Raw genomic sequence first — 19,617 nt, forward strand, 5'->3', positions numbered from 1 at the left:
GACCGATAGATTTGATTTTGCTTTAAAATGAACTTCATGCACCGCAACATATGGATACAAAGAGAAACTGGTTTATTTCAAGGAGGTGAAGTATTGCTAGCTTACATGTGAATGTTTGGGTAACAACACTGGTATAAAAAGAAACTCAATGTTGACCTGCGTGGACACGGCTGTCTGTAAGTTTAAATATGGAATGAACTTAAATTGTAAACAAAAAGAACAAACTGGTAGGGAGGCATCTAAACCAGAAAAGAGATGCTTAGCTTGTCCGAGAGGACATTTAAGACTAATCCAGTTTTTTTTTGTCGTCTTTTTTTTTTTTTATGTAGTGAAAATGACCTGCCTGCATTGGCTCTAACCACAGTGTCTGTTTGCCTTTAAAAACAGCCAACGTGCTTGGTCCCAGGCAGAGAAGGCAAAAGGAGTTTACACATGTTGTACAAAAAGAAAAGAAATTCCACTAATTGCAATAAAGAGATGCAGTCAAAGCATAAACGTATTACAATCATTACGGTTATTATCAGCGAGTGGGCGTTCGACCATTCAGTTCATTATCTTCTATTCTCAGTAACCACCTTTGGTACAGTACAGCGTGAATGTTGTTTCTCTGCTCTTGTTCCATTTACCATCCTAACTACATTTGACCTCATTAATTGTGACAAGGATACAGAGCCATTTCTTCAGACAATTATTTTGTACACAGACACACACACGCACACAAAAAAAAAAATCCTGCTTTGTCTTTTTTTTTTTTTGTTCCCTGTCCAACTAATTTGGTCCCACCTTGGATTTCATATCCTGAAAGACTGCGTGACGGTGTGAAAACGACGGCCTCCAGAGCTAAGATAACGCTGGCGATGGCATGTTAAATTCAATCTAGAGTGTCTGATGAACTGGCTCTGAGAAATAAGTGCTTTACCTGAGATATACACTGTCCTTTCTTCTTCAGTGCTACTCTGAAGGATCCACCTCCTTCCTCAAAGACGTTCCAGTCGTGGGACATGATTCATCTCACTTACCCTGCTGCACCCCTTCCACTACGCTAATGCTATCCTCCCTCATTTGATCCAAACTCATAGTCTGTGTGGGTTGACCCATTTGTATGTTCCTTCATAGCGAAATCCAACTCTCTTTGCGAGTTCGTCAGCTTCTGTTGGGCCCCGGCTACGAGGAAGAAGGAAGCACAATGAAGAAATTGCATAATTGGAGATAAGGTCATTCCGGGAAACGTTGCCTACCTTCCATATTTGTAAGGAATAGGTTTTGGCTTTTCTTTTTCTATCTGATGAAGGATGGGTGTGAAGATCTTCCAAGCTTCCCTTAATTCGTCGCTGGAGAAACAGGAAAGCCGGTGTTAACGTTGGACGGAGAGGGTTTTAGACGCAGAAATGCATACAACAGCACCATCTAGTGGTAAAAATGTTTGCTCACTCAGGTCACCGACACCCACCCACCCACGCCTTGTAACAGTTTCAGATTACAAGCGGTCACAAGAGCCAAGACGGGTGTAAACCAAGACTGACCTGCGTACAAAGTGCATTTGACTCCCACAGAAGACATCCAGGATCAGACGCTCGTATGCGTCTGGGAGCTTCACATCCTGAAAACAAGGATCCGGTTGGTGCAAACACTTAACAAGGAAATAACTACTGATGACAACGTTTTGAGTCCGCCCAATTGGGCCTTAAGCAGGGAATCTAACTTCTACCCTCCACCAAAAATTGACATAAATTTCTTAAACCTGCCTTGTATCTGCTCTTGTAAGTGAGGTCCAGCTCCGTTTCCTCTGGGCTGAAGTAAACGCCCGGTTTCTTGCTCATCATCTTTGCGTAGACGGCCTCGTTCGGCTGCACGCGAACCACCAGCTCGTTCCTACGACACTGATTTCCAAAGATGTCTCCCGGGACGTCCGTGAACTGCAGCCGCACCTCGGCCTTCCTCTCATTTAGGGCTTTACCACAGCGCAGGATGAAAGGGACCCCTGAGGAGGAGAATGACAAGCCAATCATGAGAGAGAGAGACAGACAAAGACAGGCCCCCGGCTGGATGAGAAGTTCCTTTAAGCATCTTTACCGTCCCAGCGCTCGTTGTGCACGTACAGCACAACTGTGGCGAAGGTGGCCTGTGTTGACCCTTTGGGTACCGTGGGATCATCGAGGTAGCCCAGCTTGGCATCACCTTCACCCTCCGGGTCCCCCACATACTGACCCAGGACTACGTCGGACATGGACACCGGGCTGATGCATTTCAACACTTTCACCTTCAAAACAGAGGACTTTGGTAAGACGTCTAGTTCTTTGTCGCTTTTAGAAGTTAAAAAGAAAAAAAAATGCAAATAAAACAATTGAATACAGCGGAAACTTGACTTAGGAGTGCGTCGATGCTTGAGTTTCCCAAGATACTTTGGCTTTTAATACAAGCCGAGATCTGAGTTAGGAGCGAGCAGGTCGAGCGTTTGTGAAGTGGCGTTTAAAACCAGTCGGACGCAGCGCTCGCCGCTAGGTAGCCCAGGGAGAATCATCGAATGACACGAGCGCAGTGTGCGTGTTGTAAACTCTTAACAAGAAGGGACGAAGAAGTTGTTGGTGAGATACTGTGACGGAGAGCAACATCTGAGAGACAGTTTCGGGGGAATTGGTGCAGCAGATGGCGGGAACGTCGACAGACTAGAGTCATTTAAAGCCGGTCGGGAACGGTTTGATGGTTTTGAAAAGACGAGCGGCATTCACTCCATTGATAAGTTTAGCCATAAAGTGCAGAAAAATGAGCACGTTATATTCAGCAACAAATTGTAGCATCAAGTGAGTTGAGAGATAGAGCACCAAATGAAAAACTCCCCTAAGCTCCTCTGCAACCGCCGGCATCTTTGTCCAATTTTCAAGGGCAAATACACACAAAAAAAAAAAAAAAAAAAAAAAAATCACATTATTTCTTTACATTCTCTTCTCTTGTGTATTATTATTTTTTTATTTATAGAGTACATTTTTCTTGTTCCACACATAACAAAACCAGGGGTTTGGAACGGATTGATAGCATTTCAATTCATTTTAACGGGGAAATTTTGTTTGGTATACGAGCAAACGGAGTCACAAGCTCGGTCACGGAACCGATTTAACTCCAAAGTCAAGGTATGACTGTACTTGCAGCGTTGTAGCACCAGAGAACAGTTCCGTACCTTTTCGTCCCTGACATCGTCGGAGCTGGTGGAGGCCGGTTTCTCCATGGCGACCAGGCACAGCATCTGGAGGAGGTGGTTCTGCATGACGTCGCTAGCAAGCAGAGACAAATGGTTGAAAAGATACGTTCTCATTTTGCCTTTCATTGCAGGGAGTCTAATGAGTTATGGATATTGATATAGAGAAGCATAAGAAATAAACAATGTTATTCTCATTAAAGTTGGGTCTGGCTTTTGCTTCTAAATCTGCATCGTTGATTTGTCTCCTCACCGGATGATTCCAAAATCGTCGAAGTAGCCTCCTCGCCCCTGGGTGCCGAAGGGTTCCTTAAACGTGAGGACGACACACGCCACGCTGTCCCTGTTCCAAATGGGCCCGAAGATTCGGTTTCCAAACCTGCGTCGAGGATCACGTCGTCGTTATTTGCTCGGCGCAGCAACACAGCTGCTCATGACAACGTGCATTGACATTTGTCTTGTGCCTCGTTCTCCGTGAATAGGGTTTCTGTTTACGCAGTGTGACACCCACAGGTATTGACTGAAAGCACTTATCAGCTAAGGCTGAGCTGTTCCCATTATTTACTTTATCCTGAAATTGAACACATCTTTGATCATATTGCAAAGTTCTTCTGAAGAAAAAAAAAAGGGATCTGATTTTAAGTGACGCTCATCATGCTACCATCATGCAATTCGATTAATCATTAAGAAACTTTACAGGATCTGAATATTATTGTCATTTTTGAAGTTACCTTTAATGAAGATATCTGCATATGGCTTTATACCGAGGAAATAAATTAAATAGACATTATTAACCTGACAAGGCATTTTTAATGTCATATATATATAAATATAATTAGATTATCTTATCTATTTCTGTTCATTTTATCTTCTTTATTTCTGTATGGAGCATCCGGTATCACACAATTTCCTCCAGGATTAATAAATTATTTCTGATTCTGATTTCAATGCTGAGGCACTCCCCTCCCCCATTCTTGTGTAATTTCATCATTTTTTGGAGGTCGTTTATGCGCATTTTTGGATAATGTTACTCAATATGATGCTTTTCATTCCTGATTTTTAAGTGATTAAATGCCCTATTAGTCGTGGCCTTTTTCTACAATTTAGAAGTCAATTTACTTTTGGGGAAAAAAAAGTTGATGTAGATTGCCAAATAAGTCTTTCACTTTTAAGTATAATAAGCTAAAAATCCAATAAGCAATAAAATTCAATACAGATGACTTGGAACAATCAAGTAATATAAAATCTAAGCTATAAATTGTGACAACTGGAAGGTGCCCATGCAGGAACAAGAGTGTCCATAAGAAGACTGTTTCCGCACCTGAGCACCATGAGATTCTGCACCATTTCTTTGCCAAGGTAGTGATCGATTCGGTAAATCTGGTCCTCGGTGAAGAGGGAGGAGAGGTGAGTGGAGAGCTCCTCAGAGCTCTGCAGGTCGTGTCCAAATGGCTTCTCCACGATGATCCTGTTCCAGCCTCTGGCGGACGTTCGACACCGGAAAAAGGTACAGCTCATTCTCAAAATGCAACCTTTCCTTTCTCAAAACCAAAATGAGGCAGAGTGGAGGAGAGACAACATACATCTGAAGTAATTCTTATATTACAACAGCAGTGGCGTTGTTGTGATTCTTTTTTTTTTTTTTTAAATCATCAAATGTTTTGTCAGTCTTGTGTCTGACTTGCTTTGACTACAAAATATCTAAATAAAAACATGTTACATGTTGTCCACATTAACACCTTCCGATGGTTGATCAGCTTTCTAATCCCCTCAGTGAAAAGAAACGCTGCCTCACTGTAAACATTAGCGGTTGCGGAAAAGTAGCTTTTACAGTTTGTTTGGCCTTCCTGGCAGCTCAAGTGCCTTTCGGCCAATTTGTTTAAAAAGAAAAAAAAAAACATTTGGAGACAGAAGAGCAGAAACGAGAGCAAAGCGGACTCTGTGACATTAGAGAGGGAGGTGTTTGTACTGACTTTTCGCTCATGCAGTGGTGCTTGATGTTCTTGGTGACGTCGTGGTAGACGGTGGGCGGGAGGGCCAGGTAGAAAAGTCGGTTTGCTTCGTGTCCTCCCGGCAGAGACTGGATGTGTGCGTGCAGATTAGAGAAGGAACTCTCATCCGCATATTTGCCACTGATGTAGCTGTTTCTGCTAAAGAACGTCGACACCCGATCTCCTTCGGAGTCTGTCACCTGTGCCGGAAAAAGAGAACATCTAAGGCGCTTGAAAACTGCAAAAAGCGTAAAAGAAACTTTTTTGCGGGGTGGTAATATTCTGTTTGAGAAAACAGAATGGATCAGACCACTCAGATCTACAAATTTAAAGTTAAATACTTACAAAATGCAACTAATTTACCACATCTAATGTTTTTTTGGTACACTTGAAATGTTTGCATAGTTTGAAACACCAGCATCGAGGTCAGAGAGCGGTATCAGCACACTTGGACAGCCTGAAATGTTTTAGCATTTTCTTTTGGAACTTATTCACAACACTGTAAATCAGTACTGTATCCAGAAAGGTCAGCGGCAGCTGCTGATTTATGTGGATCACCAGAGCATGCCCATTTCTATACGCTATTATAATACAACACAAACAACTGGATCGAATCCAGAGTGCATTGGATTCATGTGAGAAAAAAAAAAGAAAAATGATGTGCCTTCCAACTGATAAGGCTTTATCATTTCCTGTTTCCTGTGTTTTATGCTTGTTCTCAATTTTGTTGATTTGGATGCATATTAACTTAATTGCTGAGTGAGAGGCAGAAATAACCAAGCGAATTTAGTCAACTGGAAATGTGTGCAAATTTAACGATCACAAAATTCTTTCTTTTTTTTAGACAGACCCCCCTCAAGAAAACTACAAAAACAATAACACCACCAAAAAAAAAGAAAAAATAGAAACAATATGGCCGTCTTAAAGTCCAGTTGTACCTTAAGATATGGCATGCATGCAGCCCGGATGGCGTCGACTGTCAGGTCGGAGCGTGCAAAGCCAACAAAATACGTCTTCTCAGGGAGGAGGCCATCTCTAAACAACCACCTGGGAGAGAACAGGGGCGCATATATGGCGTCTCAGGTCCAACCTCAGACTTCTGGATCAGTCTGAAACAGTCCCAGCCATTGGCCTCTGCTGTGACCCTTCACGGGTTTGGATTATTCACTTACCATAGAGTCGGGTAGATTTTCTTCTTGGCCAGATCCCCCTGCAGGTGCAAGCAGACAGAAGAAATTACTTTAGCTTTTAGCTCGGAGGCTTTACAGGTGCTAATTATTTGACACTATATAAAGAGGCCTCGCGCCGTGAGTCAATGTGTAACAGGTGAGTAGGCTGCTTTAGCAAATTAAGAATTGCGCAACCTCGGTAATCCCGTTAGAGGTAAGTGCTAACCACCAAGGGACAACATGTAGAGAGAAGTTGCCCGTCTGCTTCCTGTAACCACCCCGAGGCAACTGTTGCTCTGTGTTTAAACTAGATCTGCAAATGTAACAGTCATCTTTGTGTCATTGGAACAAAAGAGGCTTTTCTCTCCCGCAAGCAAAACGCTGACGTAGGAGACGCAGCGATCAGCTTTCAGGACAGACTCCACCAGCGGCCCCGGCACAAGGCTAGCACGGCTTGGAACCTCAGAAACTTCAATATTAAAGTACAAGGAAAGCTAACGCACGGTTATGACACACTTGAATTCACTTGCATGCAGATAAGCATTCATTATAATAACAATATAATGTCGCTGATACACTCAGAAGACTCCACTTTGTTTGTAATTGTGAATGCAAAAAGTTGAGTTACACCAAACCGCCACTCAAGACTAATGCGTTCATTTTCACTGGGACCTTGATTCATAAATCCAATTCTTGCTCCGCTTTTAATTCAGCATAATTAGTATTGTTTAGTGTTTGACTGGGCAGAGATTAAGTGTTCATTTTTTGGATCGGTGGTTGTGTTTGTACAGCTCCTATGATGGCGAGCCAAAGAAAAAGTAATGAGTAAGTTTGACTGTTAGATAAACACATTTTATTGCTACAGCAAAATATTCCATGAGATATGAATTAAGCTTTAGCAACCGCAGCTTTTGCTACCCAACAGCACGTGGCAGTGAGAAGTTATCGCGCTGCACACCTGATTACTGTCCCCCTTACTCTCATTTACAAATTCCTGCTTTATTTGTTTTGGGGTTATATAAAACTTAAGCGTCTCAAAACAGCTGTGAAAATGCAACAAGCAACATTCCAATAATCGTGGCATGGCACAGCCCAAAAAGTTGGTGAGTTGATGTGAGGTGTATTTTACACTAACGAGCGAAGATGCTGCCAAAAGCCCGCAGGGGCAAAAACGCGAGGGTCGCCTTGGCCAAGAGCAAACAAACAATATTGTTTTGTTTTTTTTTTACTGTTTATACAATTTTCTACTATTATTTGTTATTGTTATGTTTTTCTTGTGACTCTGGCACAACACTTTCCTTCAGGATAAATAAAGTTGTTCTTATTCATATTCTTATTCTTATTCTTAAACAAAGCATGGGGAAAGCCTGACAGTTATTGTTGTCTGGTAAAAAATTCGGCCCAGATATATTTCCACACATGTCAAAGTGTTCATTGGAATATTTAGATGAAAAAAGAGTGGTCCTTTTGAAAGCAGACTCTGAAAAATAAGTCGAAAATGTGATGGGGAAACATGTCGTGGAGAGAGAAACAGTATCTCATTCAACAGGTTTGGACAGATAGAAACCCCGATAAAGAATGAGAGGCGTGAATTGACGAATTATAAAGAACACAAAGAAAGAAGGAAACAAGCCAAAAGAACTTCCTGGCATAGTCTACGTTCCTGAGCTCAACAGTAATACTTGACTTTGAGGGAATATACAGTTGATAAAGGGATCGTATTATGCTCAAAATGAGACAACTACATACAGTACATGCTAGTTGGTTTTAAAAAAAAACAAACAACGTATTGTGTTCATTTTTGGTCCCTTTGGTGCTGTGACAGTCACACAAAGCTACAGACCAAAAGCAACACATTGTTTCTATCTTAAGTAGTCACAATACAAACTAAACGATTCCTGTTTGCAGCTTATCTCTGCTACCCCATATTATTGAAATTAAGAACCTTTTTTAGTTGCTTAGAAAAAAACTCTGTTATTAAGATAAGGTAAACATGGTAATTATGCGGAAAGAGGAAGAAGGAGTTATTCAATTACCCCTCGAGGCTTGTGAAGCCCTGGTTGAAGGAAGAGGAAGGCTTGTTTGCAAAAGCTCAGTGAAATTGCTTTCGACATTTCCTTTCAAATGATCGAGATCAGATGGAGAGTTGTCATTGCACTGCTATGTTTTGTCTTTCTTTGTGGTTTTTATAGTACAGTTTGTGTAACAATTTCGGTTCTCTTGCCACATCCTTTTCAATTTATGACATCTTTCATTCACTATTAATAAACTGTATGAATCTCTTACTGAAGCTCCCATGATGATGAAGATGTGTACATCGGACGGATGGAACTCCTTGTTATCATACAGCTCCTTCCTCAGCTCTCCAAATACCTGAGAGCGAGATAGGGGGATGTTGCTCATTTTCTCTAAAAAAAAAAGGAGAAGAAAAAGATAGACTTATTATGCAAGCAGCAAACAAGCAGCAAAAAAAAATCTTCTGACATGATGCAACACGTTTCCTAATGAAATACATTTCTTTTTGCAATGATCAAACAGGACAGATTTGCATGTATTTGTGGTTTAAAACTCTGTTAATAAGGCAAGGGAGTTGCGAGTAGCCCTTCCAGAATACAAGATTAACGCAGTTCAATTAATATGAAGCCATGGATAATTTTTGCAAACATCGATTTTGCATGAGTAAATATCTGGATGGGGGAGGGGAGTGTAATGGAAAACAGCACCATTGTAGAGTTTTGGAAAGGGGACCATGAAAAGTCTTAAATGTACTCTTCAAATATTTAATTATTTAACAGAAAAACAAAAACAGAAGGTTAAATGATCCATAAAAACTCAAATCCAGAGTTAAAATCACAGAGGGAATAAGAATGGATGCCTAAAACCTGCATACACACATTTATATTGCATACAAAATCATATTACCGCTGACAAAGTTTTCCTTCTGTGCTTCACAAGTTGATTTTGCACATTTTATATTCACAACAATAAAATGTACTTGTTTCCAGCATTGTAACACAATGTTACTAACATTTTGGACCCTAAGACCACAGTTTTCTTAAAAAAAAGTGTGTATTTTACCAGCGCTCAGTGAAAATCTGTTCTTAACTATATGATGAAAGACATCCAGTGTTTTTTTTTAAGCTAAAATTGATCCAAAAATGTAGCAAACAAAGGTAAAACTTAGTCAATGTAGAACATCCCCAGCCCAATTAAAGTGGATGGCATTCATTTGTGGGCAGATTGATATTAACACCACCCAGAAAGTACCTCTAGACTTCCTCATCCATGATTTAACGCTCAGATATTTTGCATAATCAAATAAAAAAACAATTAAACGCCCTCATAACTAACTAGGGCTAACACTGACACAATAACAACAATTGTTGGTCCAGTATTTTCCAGGCTGACCTGAGTTCACAGGTTAGCTTGAAAATCCGCATCTCTGGGGAAGCACTATAATCAAGGACACATAAGAGAGTGCGCAAACTACAATTAAAAGATTAAAAGTGCGTTTAATACCCGACGTGAACAACACGTGGATTTATGTCAGATGGCCATCCCAGAAATAGACTGGCTACAAACTGTAATGATATTAGTAAAATCCTCCAACAAATCCCGTATTTAAAGCGGCTAATCTCAACACTGCAGATCTTCGGATCGCTGGATATTCGCTCAACCATTTACAAAGCGAGATGAAACTAGCAGTTTGTCACCGGTGAATGATTATCTCGGACCGGACAGAAGTTACACTGCTAACCCGGTGAATTTTTTCATTGAGCTTAAAACCAGCCACGCTAAAACCGCCCTGTCATCTTCGTTCAACTTCACCGGCTGTTGTGACAACACGAGTGAGCGGACGGTTAGCAAACAAGCTAGCTAGCAAAGCGTCCAAATAGGGTGCTAAAGTTACCGGAACCAGAACCCCCTACTTACCGGTCTATCAGCGAGATGCTAAGTGTTAATCCTGCGTCGTTCTTTTTTTTTTTCTTTTTTTGTCTTTTAAACACAGGGCAAACGAAACACACACGGAACTACTGGTTTACTAATTTACTTTTTGCCACCTCTTTTGTGGCTGCTACTTGCCTCGTCAAGTGACTCAGCGGAATTGAGGGATTTTATTGGTTTGCGGAGAAACTCACCAGCGCTCGCTCGAGTGCCCATCACCTCGGGGTTCATGTGACGTCATCGACGTGTGGGCGTGGCTCGGCGAGTCGGACGAGCGCGCGCTCCTTCGCGCAGGCGCGGTAACAGGCGGACGTTATTATTTTTTTTTTATATCAAATCATTACGTATGTTAAAATCCAGCTGTACTTTTTTCCTTGTTTTTCTGGAGGATCTTGATAAAAATAAAGGAATAATTCCATTAATCAAGGGAAAAAAAAGAAAATACGGAAGCCGCTAGGGGTCAGCTGGTTTTGCGTTTCTCGTCATCGATGTCTGTGGAGGTTCTCAGTCATCCAGGTCGTTGTGAATTCTTCTCCAAATCTTCTTATCGTTACAAAGATCTTCTTCTTCTCCTTTCACAGCGGATCAGCCTTCTCCACGTAACCCCATTCTCTGTATCCTCCTCTCTCAGACCAACTACCTCTCTCACTACATCCATAAATCTTCTCTTCGGTCTTCCTCTAGACCTCCAATTCCAGCATCCGTCTACCAATATATTCGCTATTCCTCTTCTGCACACGACCGAACCATCTCAGCCTGGCTTCTCTGACCTTCTCTCCAAAAGATCTAACTGATGGACTAATTCCTGATCCTTTCCATCCTGGTCTCTCCCAAAGAGAACCTCAGCATCTTCATCTCTGCAACCTCTAGCTTTGCCTCCTGTCTTTTCGTCATTGTCACGGTTTCTAGTCCAAACAGCATGGCTGGTCTCACCACTGGTTTAGTCCACCTTTCCTTACAATCTGGCTGATAGTCCTCTATCTCTTTGTACCCCTGAAACTTTTCTCCACCCATTCCAACCAGCTTGAACCCGTCTCTTCACCTCTTTTCCACGCTCTCCTACGCTCTGGTCTGTTGACCCCAAGTACCTGAAATCCTCCAACTTCTCGATCTCCACCCTCACCGTTCCACCCGGGTTCCTCTCATTCACACACATATATTCTGTCTTGCTGTCACTAACCTCCATTCCTCTCCTTTCCACCACATACCTCAACCTCTCTAGATTTTCCTCAACCTGTTCCCTGCTCTCACTACAGATCACAATGTCATCTGCAAACACTTTTCGTTGCAAAGATAACTTTGTCAAAACAGAAAAACCATCCCTGAACAGACGAGGGGGCCTCAGACGTAACCTTTCACAAACGCCGAACAAGGATACCAATACCAAGACGGATTTGCAAACACAAACCAGGACCTTCTGGTCCTCCAAATAACCAGGGAAGATTCACCACCAGAAGCAGCCCAGGGTAACTTGCACATGAGCCTCGGTCCAACAGGTGTCACTCCTTTGTCTGGCTTTACCTTTTCACAATCCAAGTCAGGTAATCCCCAAAAGTTGCCCCCAGTGAACAACTCCCTCATTGGCATAACAACCCACTTACACCTAGAAAAATGAATGAAAATATGCCTCATGGCAAGAAGGTCCACGGTTGGAGGCTGACAGGGGGCCTCTCTGTACGGAGTTCCCATGTTTCTCCATGGGTTTCCTTTGTGTTTACCAGCTCTTAAGTAGAATAGATAATGAATGAATGAATGAATGAATGAATGAATGAATGAATGAATATATTTACATTAATCATCAGTATTGTACTTCCATGCTCAACAGTTAAAGCATTACGCCTTTTCCAGCTCTTTCAGCCACTCTCTACTTTTGGCACATGTTCACCAGGAGAGGAGCTTGGACACAAGGAATGACCAAAAATCAACAAGCTTCGATCAATACTTGTGGTTTGACCCTTGCCAATCCCTGGAACACAAACAAGGGGTAATCAGACCTTTCCACCATCGGATGAAGAAGATTCTCTCTTTCCAAAAAAACAGAAACCGCCAGAAGGAAAGACACACAACAAGGACATTGTGATACCACTCATTGTTGGTATTTTCAAAAAAGAATGGGTTTTCAACAAACACCAAATGCTGGCACATTTGTAAATCCCACAACATCCTGAGGGAAAGACTAGCTCACCCTGGGAACAGAACACCTGGACACAAGGTCAAAAATGTGGTGTCTGCAATGAGGATTGTGAAAACCCCTGCAGGAGTCCTTCATCCAACAGTTCACCAACACCTGAAGGACAAGGGCCAGTCCTTTGGGGACAGCAATGTTTATGTTCTGTCTTGAGAAGACAGGTGGCTTGGGAGAGGAGTCAAAGAAGCCATCTTTGTCAAATTGGGGAACCCTTCACGGCACAGAGGAAGGGTCTTCGACAAGACCGTTCACCTGCGTAAAACACCATCTCGAGGTCCATCCCAACACCGACCCTCACCGGCATACCCGCTGATCCGTCTGCACCCTGCAACCCACATGGAGAGATCGCCTGGCGATCATCGTCCAATTTCAACTCGTACCTTCAATACCCCATTCCAGCTAGCTGCTACAAAAACATCTCACTTATTAACATGACGAACCCTGTGAACCGGGACTAACACCATCAGTTACATAGCAGAAACTCCTCACTGTCTAATGGAACTGAAGAAGCCTCTTGGTGATGAGGGGGAACATCTGCAAGGAGAGAAACCAAGTCCGATTTGCCGAAGCAAGATAAGACTATGACTGTCCAGGACCTGGACGACTAAAAACCTTCACACTTTCCACTTGGCAGTTATCACATTGGCTATCCCGCCAGAAATGAAATATAAATAACCGTATTTTGCCATGGATCTATTGTCCACCTTCGTCATGGCAAACAGCAACCCCTTCTTGTCCTGTTCCTCTAACCTTTGGAAGAACACAATGTCTTTACTGTGTCTTCAAAGTGCAATGAAAGGGTCTCAGTGCGTGTCAGGGACCTCATGTCTGACTTGGTTTCTTGCGCAAACCGCCGCCCTTGTTCTGCATCTTAAAGTTCATCCGGTTATAATACGTGCGGTTTCAGCGCTCTTGATGTCGAATCAGGCAACGCATTTTATTGAATTAGCCACGCGCTAAATTTAAAGTACCACCGAATTTGTTTCGCACATGATGAGGATGAGGAAAGGGGAAGTATTTTGCACTGAAATGCTTTTGCTACTCGCAGACATTTAGTCTCTTGATTCTCAATCCCTTCAACTTCAGGAAACGTCAGAACGTTTGAGTGTGAACCCACAAGTGGGTAAAGTTGACGGGAAAGACCCACCTTTCCCGGCTGGGCGGTCAAACACTGGCCCAACCGGTTTGGGCAATTTTGAAACAAATGTAAAGGTAAAGACGTGGAAGGGAGGAACTGGAAATATCTGACTGTGCAACAGGAGGGGTGTGTTACAACAGCGGTTGCTGCAGAGGAAGCAGAGAGTCCTAGAATGGCCTAAAAACATGGTGTTTCGGCTTGTTTTTGGCTTCTGGTTTTGCAGATGTTAATCATTACTTTGGGTGCAGACTTTGCTCGCAAATTTGGTGTCTGAAGGTGTCATGTCCTAATATAAGAACAACTGGACATTATATACCTACCGTATTTTGTCCTCAAACTGTGGCCATTGCGTTTTGTTCCCTCAAAAAACTCTGTTTGTAATATTCTGTTGAAGCACAGTATGTAAGTGGCGGAGGTAAGCGTACTACGTTCTGTTCTCTGATTGGTTTATCGTCGCTAGCGATGGTGGACGCCTGAAGTTAGTGTGAGGTTTGAACAACGTTGTATTCCAGCAATACATAATTAGTAATCTAACATTATCTGACGTTGCGACCCATATTCAACCAACTTTAACACAATGTTCCCGTGTCAGGTGGGAACGGTCCGAAAACATTTTGGCAGATCTTTGAGCGCGTTGTAAGCACAGCAGGAATTCATATATAAGGCGCACTGGATTATAAGGCGCACGACCGATTTATGAGAAATTTTAAGTGCGCCTTATAGTGGGAAAAATACAGTATGTTGTAGAAGAGTCACGAATGTTGGGGTTTATGCTGATGCTTGATTTCTGTGTGATTTGGGGTGCAATGAATTCTCTATTTTTTTTACCTGGAATTGAGCAGGAACAGTTAGTTATATTGCAGTCTTGTTTGGAGCGGCTGTACAGACGTTTTACCGTCACCTGGGTGTTTCCTTGACTAAAACAGCACAATATATATATCCGGTGAAGAGATGGAGATAGTGGACTCCTACAAGTACCTTGTGGTCCACCTTGACAAGAAACTGGACTGGTCACATAACGCAGATACTCTCTACAGGAAGAGTTAAAGCTGGAAATTTTTTTCTAAGGAGTCTGAGGAGGTTTGCTGTCTGTAGTGCGGAAAATGGCACCGATATGAATACACTGCAATCCAATGGCGGGACAGCATCACATTTTTTGGTAGTTTGGACTGCCGCAACTCCTTCCTTGCCGGTAGCCCAGCGGTGACGATCAGGCCTCTGGAGCAACAACTCCCCTTCTTATGTACCTACACTGGCTCGCGGTAGCCGCCCCAATGGAGTTCAAGTCCCTGGTGCTTGCCTACCGGACAGTTAATGGGACAGCCCCGTCTTATCCGTCAAGCCGACCGTCCACCTCATCACTCAGAGCCTCCGGCTGCTGATCGAACCGGTCTCGGCTCCTCAGTGGGGGAACGAACTCCCAAAACAGGTCAGAACAACAGGGTCTCTGCCCATCTTTCGCCGTGAGCTGAAAACATACCTCTTCACCAAGCATCACCCTACTATGCCGCACTTAGTCCCCAAACACCCCTGCAAATAAACAACAAAAAATCGTTCTGAGATGCCTTTTTGGTTGAGCGGTCACTTCTGACTTCTGATTACTGGTACTTTGGATCTTCGGTGACTGAATTGCACTTCTTGTAAGTTGCTTTGGTTAAAAGCGTCTGCCAAATGACTAATGTAATTTAGTGTAACATGATCAGCATGGATTGCGGGAAATGTAGTAAATGTTCTCGTGGGCCACATAAAATGAGGTGGCGGGCCACATTTGGCCCGCGGGCCTCGAGTTTGGCAAGTGTGTCCGAATATAACTCACTCTAATCAGTTGCCACTTTCCGCTTTGCTCATTACATAGCGCTCGAAAGAATAAAGGGAACACACTTATTTTTGAGCAATGTATATTTCTGTAAATTGGAAAATATGGAGATTTTTTTTGAGATTACTCTTATATACATTATACTTTTACACCTCAGGGTTTATTTATTTTTTACTTTTATTTTTAGGTTGTCACTGTCTTGTCCTTGTATGACTTGCTGCTGCTAAACAATTTCCCAATTATGGGATCGTCTCATCTCATCCCATAAGAAGTCATTACTCGATGATGAAAATAACCCATTTAATATTAGACGGAATTGAGAAATACACCCCAAACACACTATTTTGTCAAATCAAAATATTGACTTACTGCAAAATTAAACACATGAGTTGAGCTATGATATTTGATTTAAAATATTTAAATTTTGGATTTAAATCTTTATGCTTCTTGCCCTCAGATCCCCGTCTGCACCAAACCACCATCGGAGCCAAACTTCAAACCAACTGCCGCTATATTTTTATCAGGATGCCATCAGTCCGGAGTCATGTGTCAGTGTCCCTCTGGGGCCTTCACATCCCAGCCATCTGGACAGACATATGATCACACACACACACACACACACACACACACACACTGCTGGTCAACGAATCAGAAGATTAAAATTGGCATGGGGTCTGGTCAAATGAACTCTGATGTAACGAGAGAGGAAGGAAGGAGGAGGAGCTTCACCTGCCAACACCGGTGTGTGTGTGTGTGTGTGTGTGTGTGTGTGTGTGTGTGTGTGTGTGTTAGTGTGTGTCTGTGAAAATGTATAGATAGGTAAATAGGTCAAACATACATTTGTATTGTATTTATTTTTATTATTTATATTACATTTATATATGATATGGACATCAGATTTCCATTAAACTTGAATTATCTTTTCTACAAGGAAGTATAAATACATAAATAATCAATTGGAAGCAAAAATTAAAGTCCACAATTTCCCTCGGGTTTGTTCTGTGAGTTTCCTAAGAACACTTTTTAATGTTTAGAATAATTAATATTTAAGAAAGGGAAGAAAGATCCTCACCAGTGGGCTGGATTGGGCTGGAGCTGGTTTCCATGGTTACGCACAAACTAAACATCGCGGCTCTCCATGGCGTTCTTCGGCCTGACGCGCCTGGGATACCAGGACCCTCTGCGGGACAACATGCGGGGTGAGAGCGCTTTTTTTTCTGGAAACACACCGGAATATAGTGTGTGTGCGTGTGTGTGTGTGTGTGTCGGTGTATATGTGTGTGTGTCAATGTGTGTCAATGTGTGTGAATGTGCAGCGACGCTGCAAAGCATCACATTCCTCTAAACCCCTTGAAGAGCTGCAGGAAAACATTATTATTATTATTATTATTATCATTATTATTGTTATCATATTATAATTATTATTGTTTTATTATTATTGCTGTTCTGCACTTTGTCTTCTTGTTGATGACGCCACCTAGCGGTGAAAACATCCTCCTCAGATGCTTGCCAAAAATATGTGTATTGATTTATTTATCTCTACTTACTATTTATTTTGATATTTTTGGAAAGTATCTGAGCGTAACGTCATGCAAGAATATATTTTCTGTACTTTATGTGAAATAAATTATCTTTATATTTGGAGCACTCTTGGTGTGCCAATTTTTTCAAGCCCATATTCATTACATTACATTGCATTTGGCAATATAAGAAAGGGCGATACTTTTGATTGTTTATGTATTCATTAATTTATTATTATTTTATTGTTAGCATTATTATTGGTTAGCATCTGAGGAAGTGAGATTGTTTGCTTGAAACATCATGCTAGAATAAATTTTATGTAGCAAACATGCTCTTCCGTAGATGCTAACCAAAAATATAAAATAAGTAAAAAATAAATAAACATCAAATAAAAGTATTGACAGGGTAAAGGTTGGAAAAAAATCTGTATCCAAAATTAAAGTTAATTTGTTTTTAAAAGAGCACAGAAAATGTATTCTAGCATTATATTTAGAAGAAAAATATACTCTTCCTCAGATGCTTCCCAAAAAATATGTGTATTAATTCATTCATTTTCTTTATAATTATTATTATTATTATCATGTATTACATATTTTTGGTAAGCATCTGAGGAGGAGAGTATGTTTGCTACAGAAAATGTCTTCTAGCGTGATGTTTTGAGAAAACACGTGTTTTTTTTATCCAGCCCGCCAAACTATTTTCTTTGAATATTTTAAGTATTTTCAACCAATATTGAATTAAGAAACTCCTTATTTTTTTTCCTTTTGCTTAATTTTTTATGGATGATTACATACAAATAATGTAGATGCATTTATATGATCATTAATTATTTTAAAGTTGAAATAAAATGCCGAAAAATCTAAATATTATATTATCATTTTCATTTTGTTTAATTAACATGGTACGGAGTCGGCCCACGCATAAAAAATGAAATAAGAAATGTGGCCAGCCAGCCAACATAATAGCCCATCCCTGTTCTAGTCTAAGAAGAAAGACATATCGTAAATTAGAAAAAAAAAATCTATATTTAATTAAATAAAAAAATTAAACTAAAATTAATCTTATAAAATAAATAAACTACGAGATCGGTCCCACGCTCCAACAACGTGCAGCTACGTTCGACTTGTCACTCTATTTATATTGTTGTTTAGTTCTGGTTGTGTATTTTTTACCCTCACTCTTTCTTAATGTTGCCATTTATTATCCCTGATATTGTTGTTGTTGTCGTCTCCTGCCTCTCTATTTATTATTACATTCATATTATTTTTTTGCCATTATAACTGTTATGCCGCTGTGACAAAGTTTATCTTACGAAAACGCCGCAAAAACCCTGCAAAATATGTCGCGAGATCGGGACGACGATACAGAAACTGCCGATTACGATGTTTCCGAGGAAAAAAAAAACGCAGGTGAAGCAAAAGGGAGGTTGGTAAAGGGTTGAAGGAGGTTCGTTGAGGGTTAAAATATCTATAAAATGATCCACTAAACCCCTTTCCTCCTCACAGACGACGGGATCGGCGTCAACTCAGGACCTCCTCCTTCCGGTCAAGAACAAGGTGGAACCCCTGGGTCTTCGGACGCCGGCGGCCCCCGGCCTCTTCCCCGCGGCGCCCAAATCCACGGCGGCAGCCAGGAGCTGTACAGGGAGATGGTGAAACGAGCCCAGACGCCCAGATGTGAGCGAAAATGAAGTCAAAGCTCCTCCCGCCGACGGGCCTGAATAACACGGCGTGTGTTTTAGCTCCCGATCAGGTGTACAGGCAGCCGGTGACGGACAGCCAGCGGTACGGATGGTTGGCCTCCAAACCCCCCCAGCCTTGGACCCGCGTCCAACGCTTTCCCCGCAAGAACAGCGAGATGACCAAGTGGGTAAACGCCCCGAATCCGTCCTCGTCGGACCTCGTTTCGGCGACTCTGACCCGCCCTGTTTTGGATCCCGCAGGTTCGTGAAAGAGATGTCGCTGTCCGACCCGGAGTTCAGTCTGTTCTGATGCCGCTTCGCAAACTCCAAGGGTCCCAGAACCTTCGAGGGAGCGGTTTGTTCAGGATACGATGACCCGCCGCTTTGGGATCTTTGTCGAGGATGTCTGGAGTTGTAGAAAACATTCCTGGTTAAAGTACAGTGGACCCTCACTTTTTGCGGGAGTTACGTTCCAAGACGTGATCATTTTGATGGTATTTCCAGATATATTAATCCTCAACAAACCTCACTCAACCCTTTACCAACCCATCGTCCGCTGTATCACGCTTCCCACACTCTTATACAGTACACTAAACACTTTTGGATCATTGCTTCTTCTCCTTTGGGATTTTCCCTTCAGGGGTCGCCGCAGCAAATCAACCTTCTCCATCTAACCCTGTTCTCTGGATCCTCCTCTCTCACACCAACTACCTTCATATCCTCTCTCACGACATCCATGAATCTTCTCTTTGGTCTTCCTCGAGACCTCCTGCCTGACAGCTCCAATTCTAGCATCCGTCACGTATACTTTCAATATCCCCTGTAGCCTCACCGTTCCATGTCTTGCTGCAACTAACCTCCATTACTTTCCTTTCCAGAGCATACCTCCACCTCTCTAGATTTTCCTCAACCTGTTCCCTACAGATCATGTCATCTGCAAACATGACCCATGGAGACTCCTATCTAACCTCATCT

The 19,617-nt window shown here is 42.0% G+C and overlaps 2 protein-coding genes across 4 annotated transcripts; one reads left to right on the plus strand and one right to left on the minus strand.

Moving 5' to 3' along the window:
* Window positions 1-49: 49 nt before the first annotated feature.
* Window positions 50-10,555, minus strand: LOC147226884 (glucose-6-phosphate 1-dehydrogenase). Of its 3 annotated transcripts, none has more exons than XM_086160022.1 (13): window positions 10,493-10,555; window positions 8,640-8,761; window positions 6,357-6,394; window positions 6,123-6,231; window positions 5,167-5,384; window positions 4,515-4,673; window positions 3,447-3,572; window positions 3,176-3,269; window positions 2,074-2,260; window positions 1,746-1,981; window positions 1,524-1,600; window positions 1,239-1,331; window positions 50-1,164 (listed from the first exon to the last, which is right to left on the minus strand). In XM_086160022.1, the coding sequence occupies exons 1-13, from the start codon at window positions 10,527-10,529 to the stop codon at window positions 1,074-1,076; spliced, it is 1,587 nt and encodes a 528-aa protein (XP_086016148.1). In that variant the 5' UTR covers window positions 10,530-10,555; the 3' UTR covers window positions 50-1,073. The 3 variants fall into 3 exon arrangements, with proteins under 3 accessions (XP_086016148.1, XP_086016149.1, XP_086016150.1); XM_086160023.1 differs by lacking the exon at window positions 10,493-10,555 and adding an exon at window positions 10,287-10,442; XM_086160024.1 differs by lacking the exons at window positions 6,123-6,231; window positions 10,493-10,555 and having other exon boundaries at window positions 8,640-8,745.
* Window positions 10,556-16,503: 5,948 nt separating this feature from the next.
* On the plus strand, window positions 16,504-19,083 carry spmip11 (sperm microtubule inner protein 11). The gene is made up of 4 exons (XM_086160037.1): window positions 16,504-16,639; window positions 18,467-18,637; window positions 18,703-18,826; window positions 18,904-19,083. The coding sequence occupies exons 1-4, from the start codon at window positions 16,579-16,581 to the stop codon at window positions 18,950-18,952; spliced, it is 405 nt and encodes a 134-aa protein (XP_086016163.1). The 5' UTR covers window positions 16,504-16,578; the 3' UTR covers window positions 18,953-19,083.
* Window positions 19,084-19,617: the final 534 nt, after the last annotated feature.

This window comes from Fistularia commersonii, chromosome 14 (genome assembly GCF_037954325.1).
Source record: "Fistularia commersonii isolate RoL2024-O1a breed Wild chromosome 14, RoL_Fcom_v1.0, whole genome shotgun sequence".
Taxonomy (NCBI): Eukaryota; Metazoa; Chordata; class Actinopteri; order Syngnathiformes; family Fistulariidae; genus Fistularia; species Fistularia commersonii.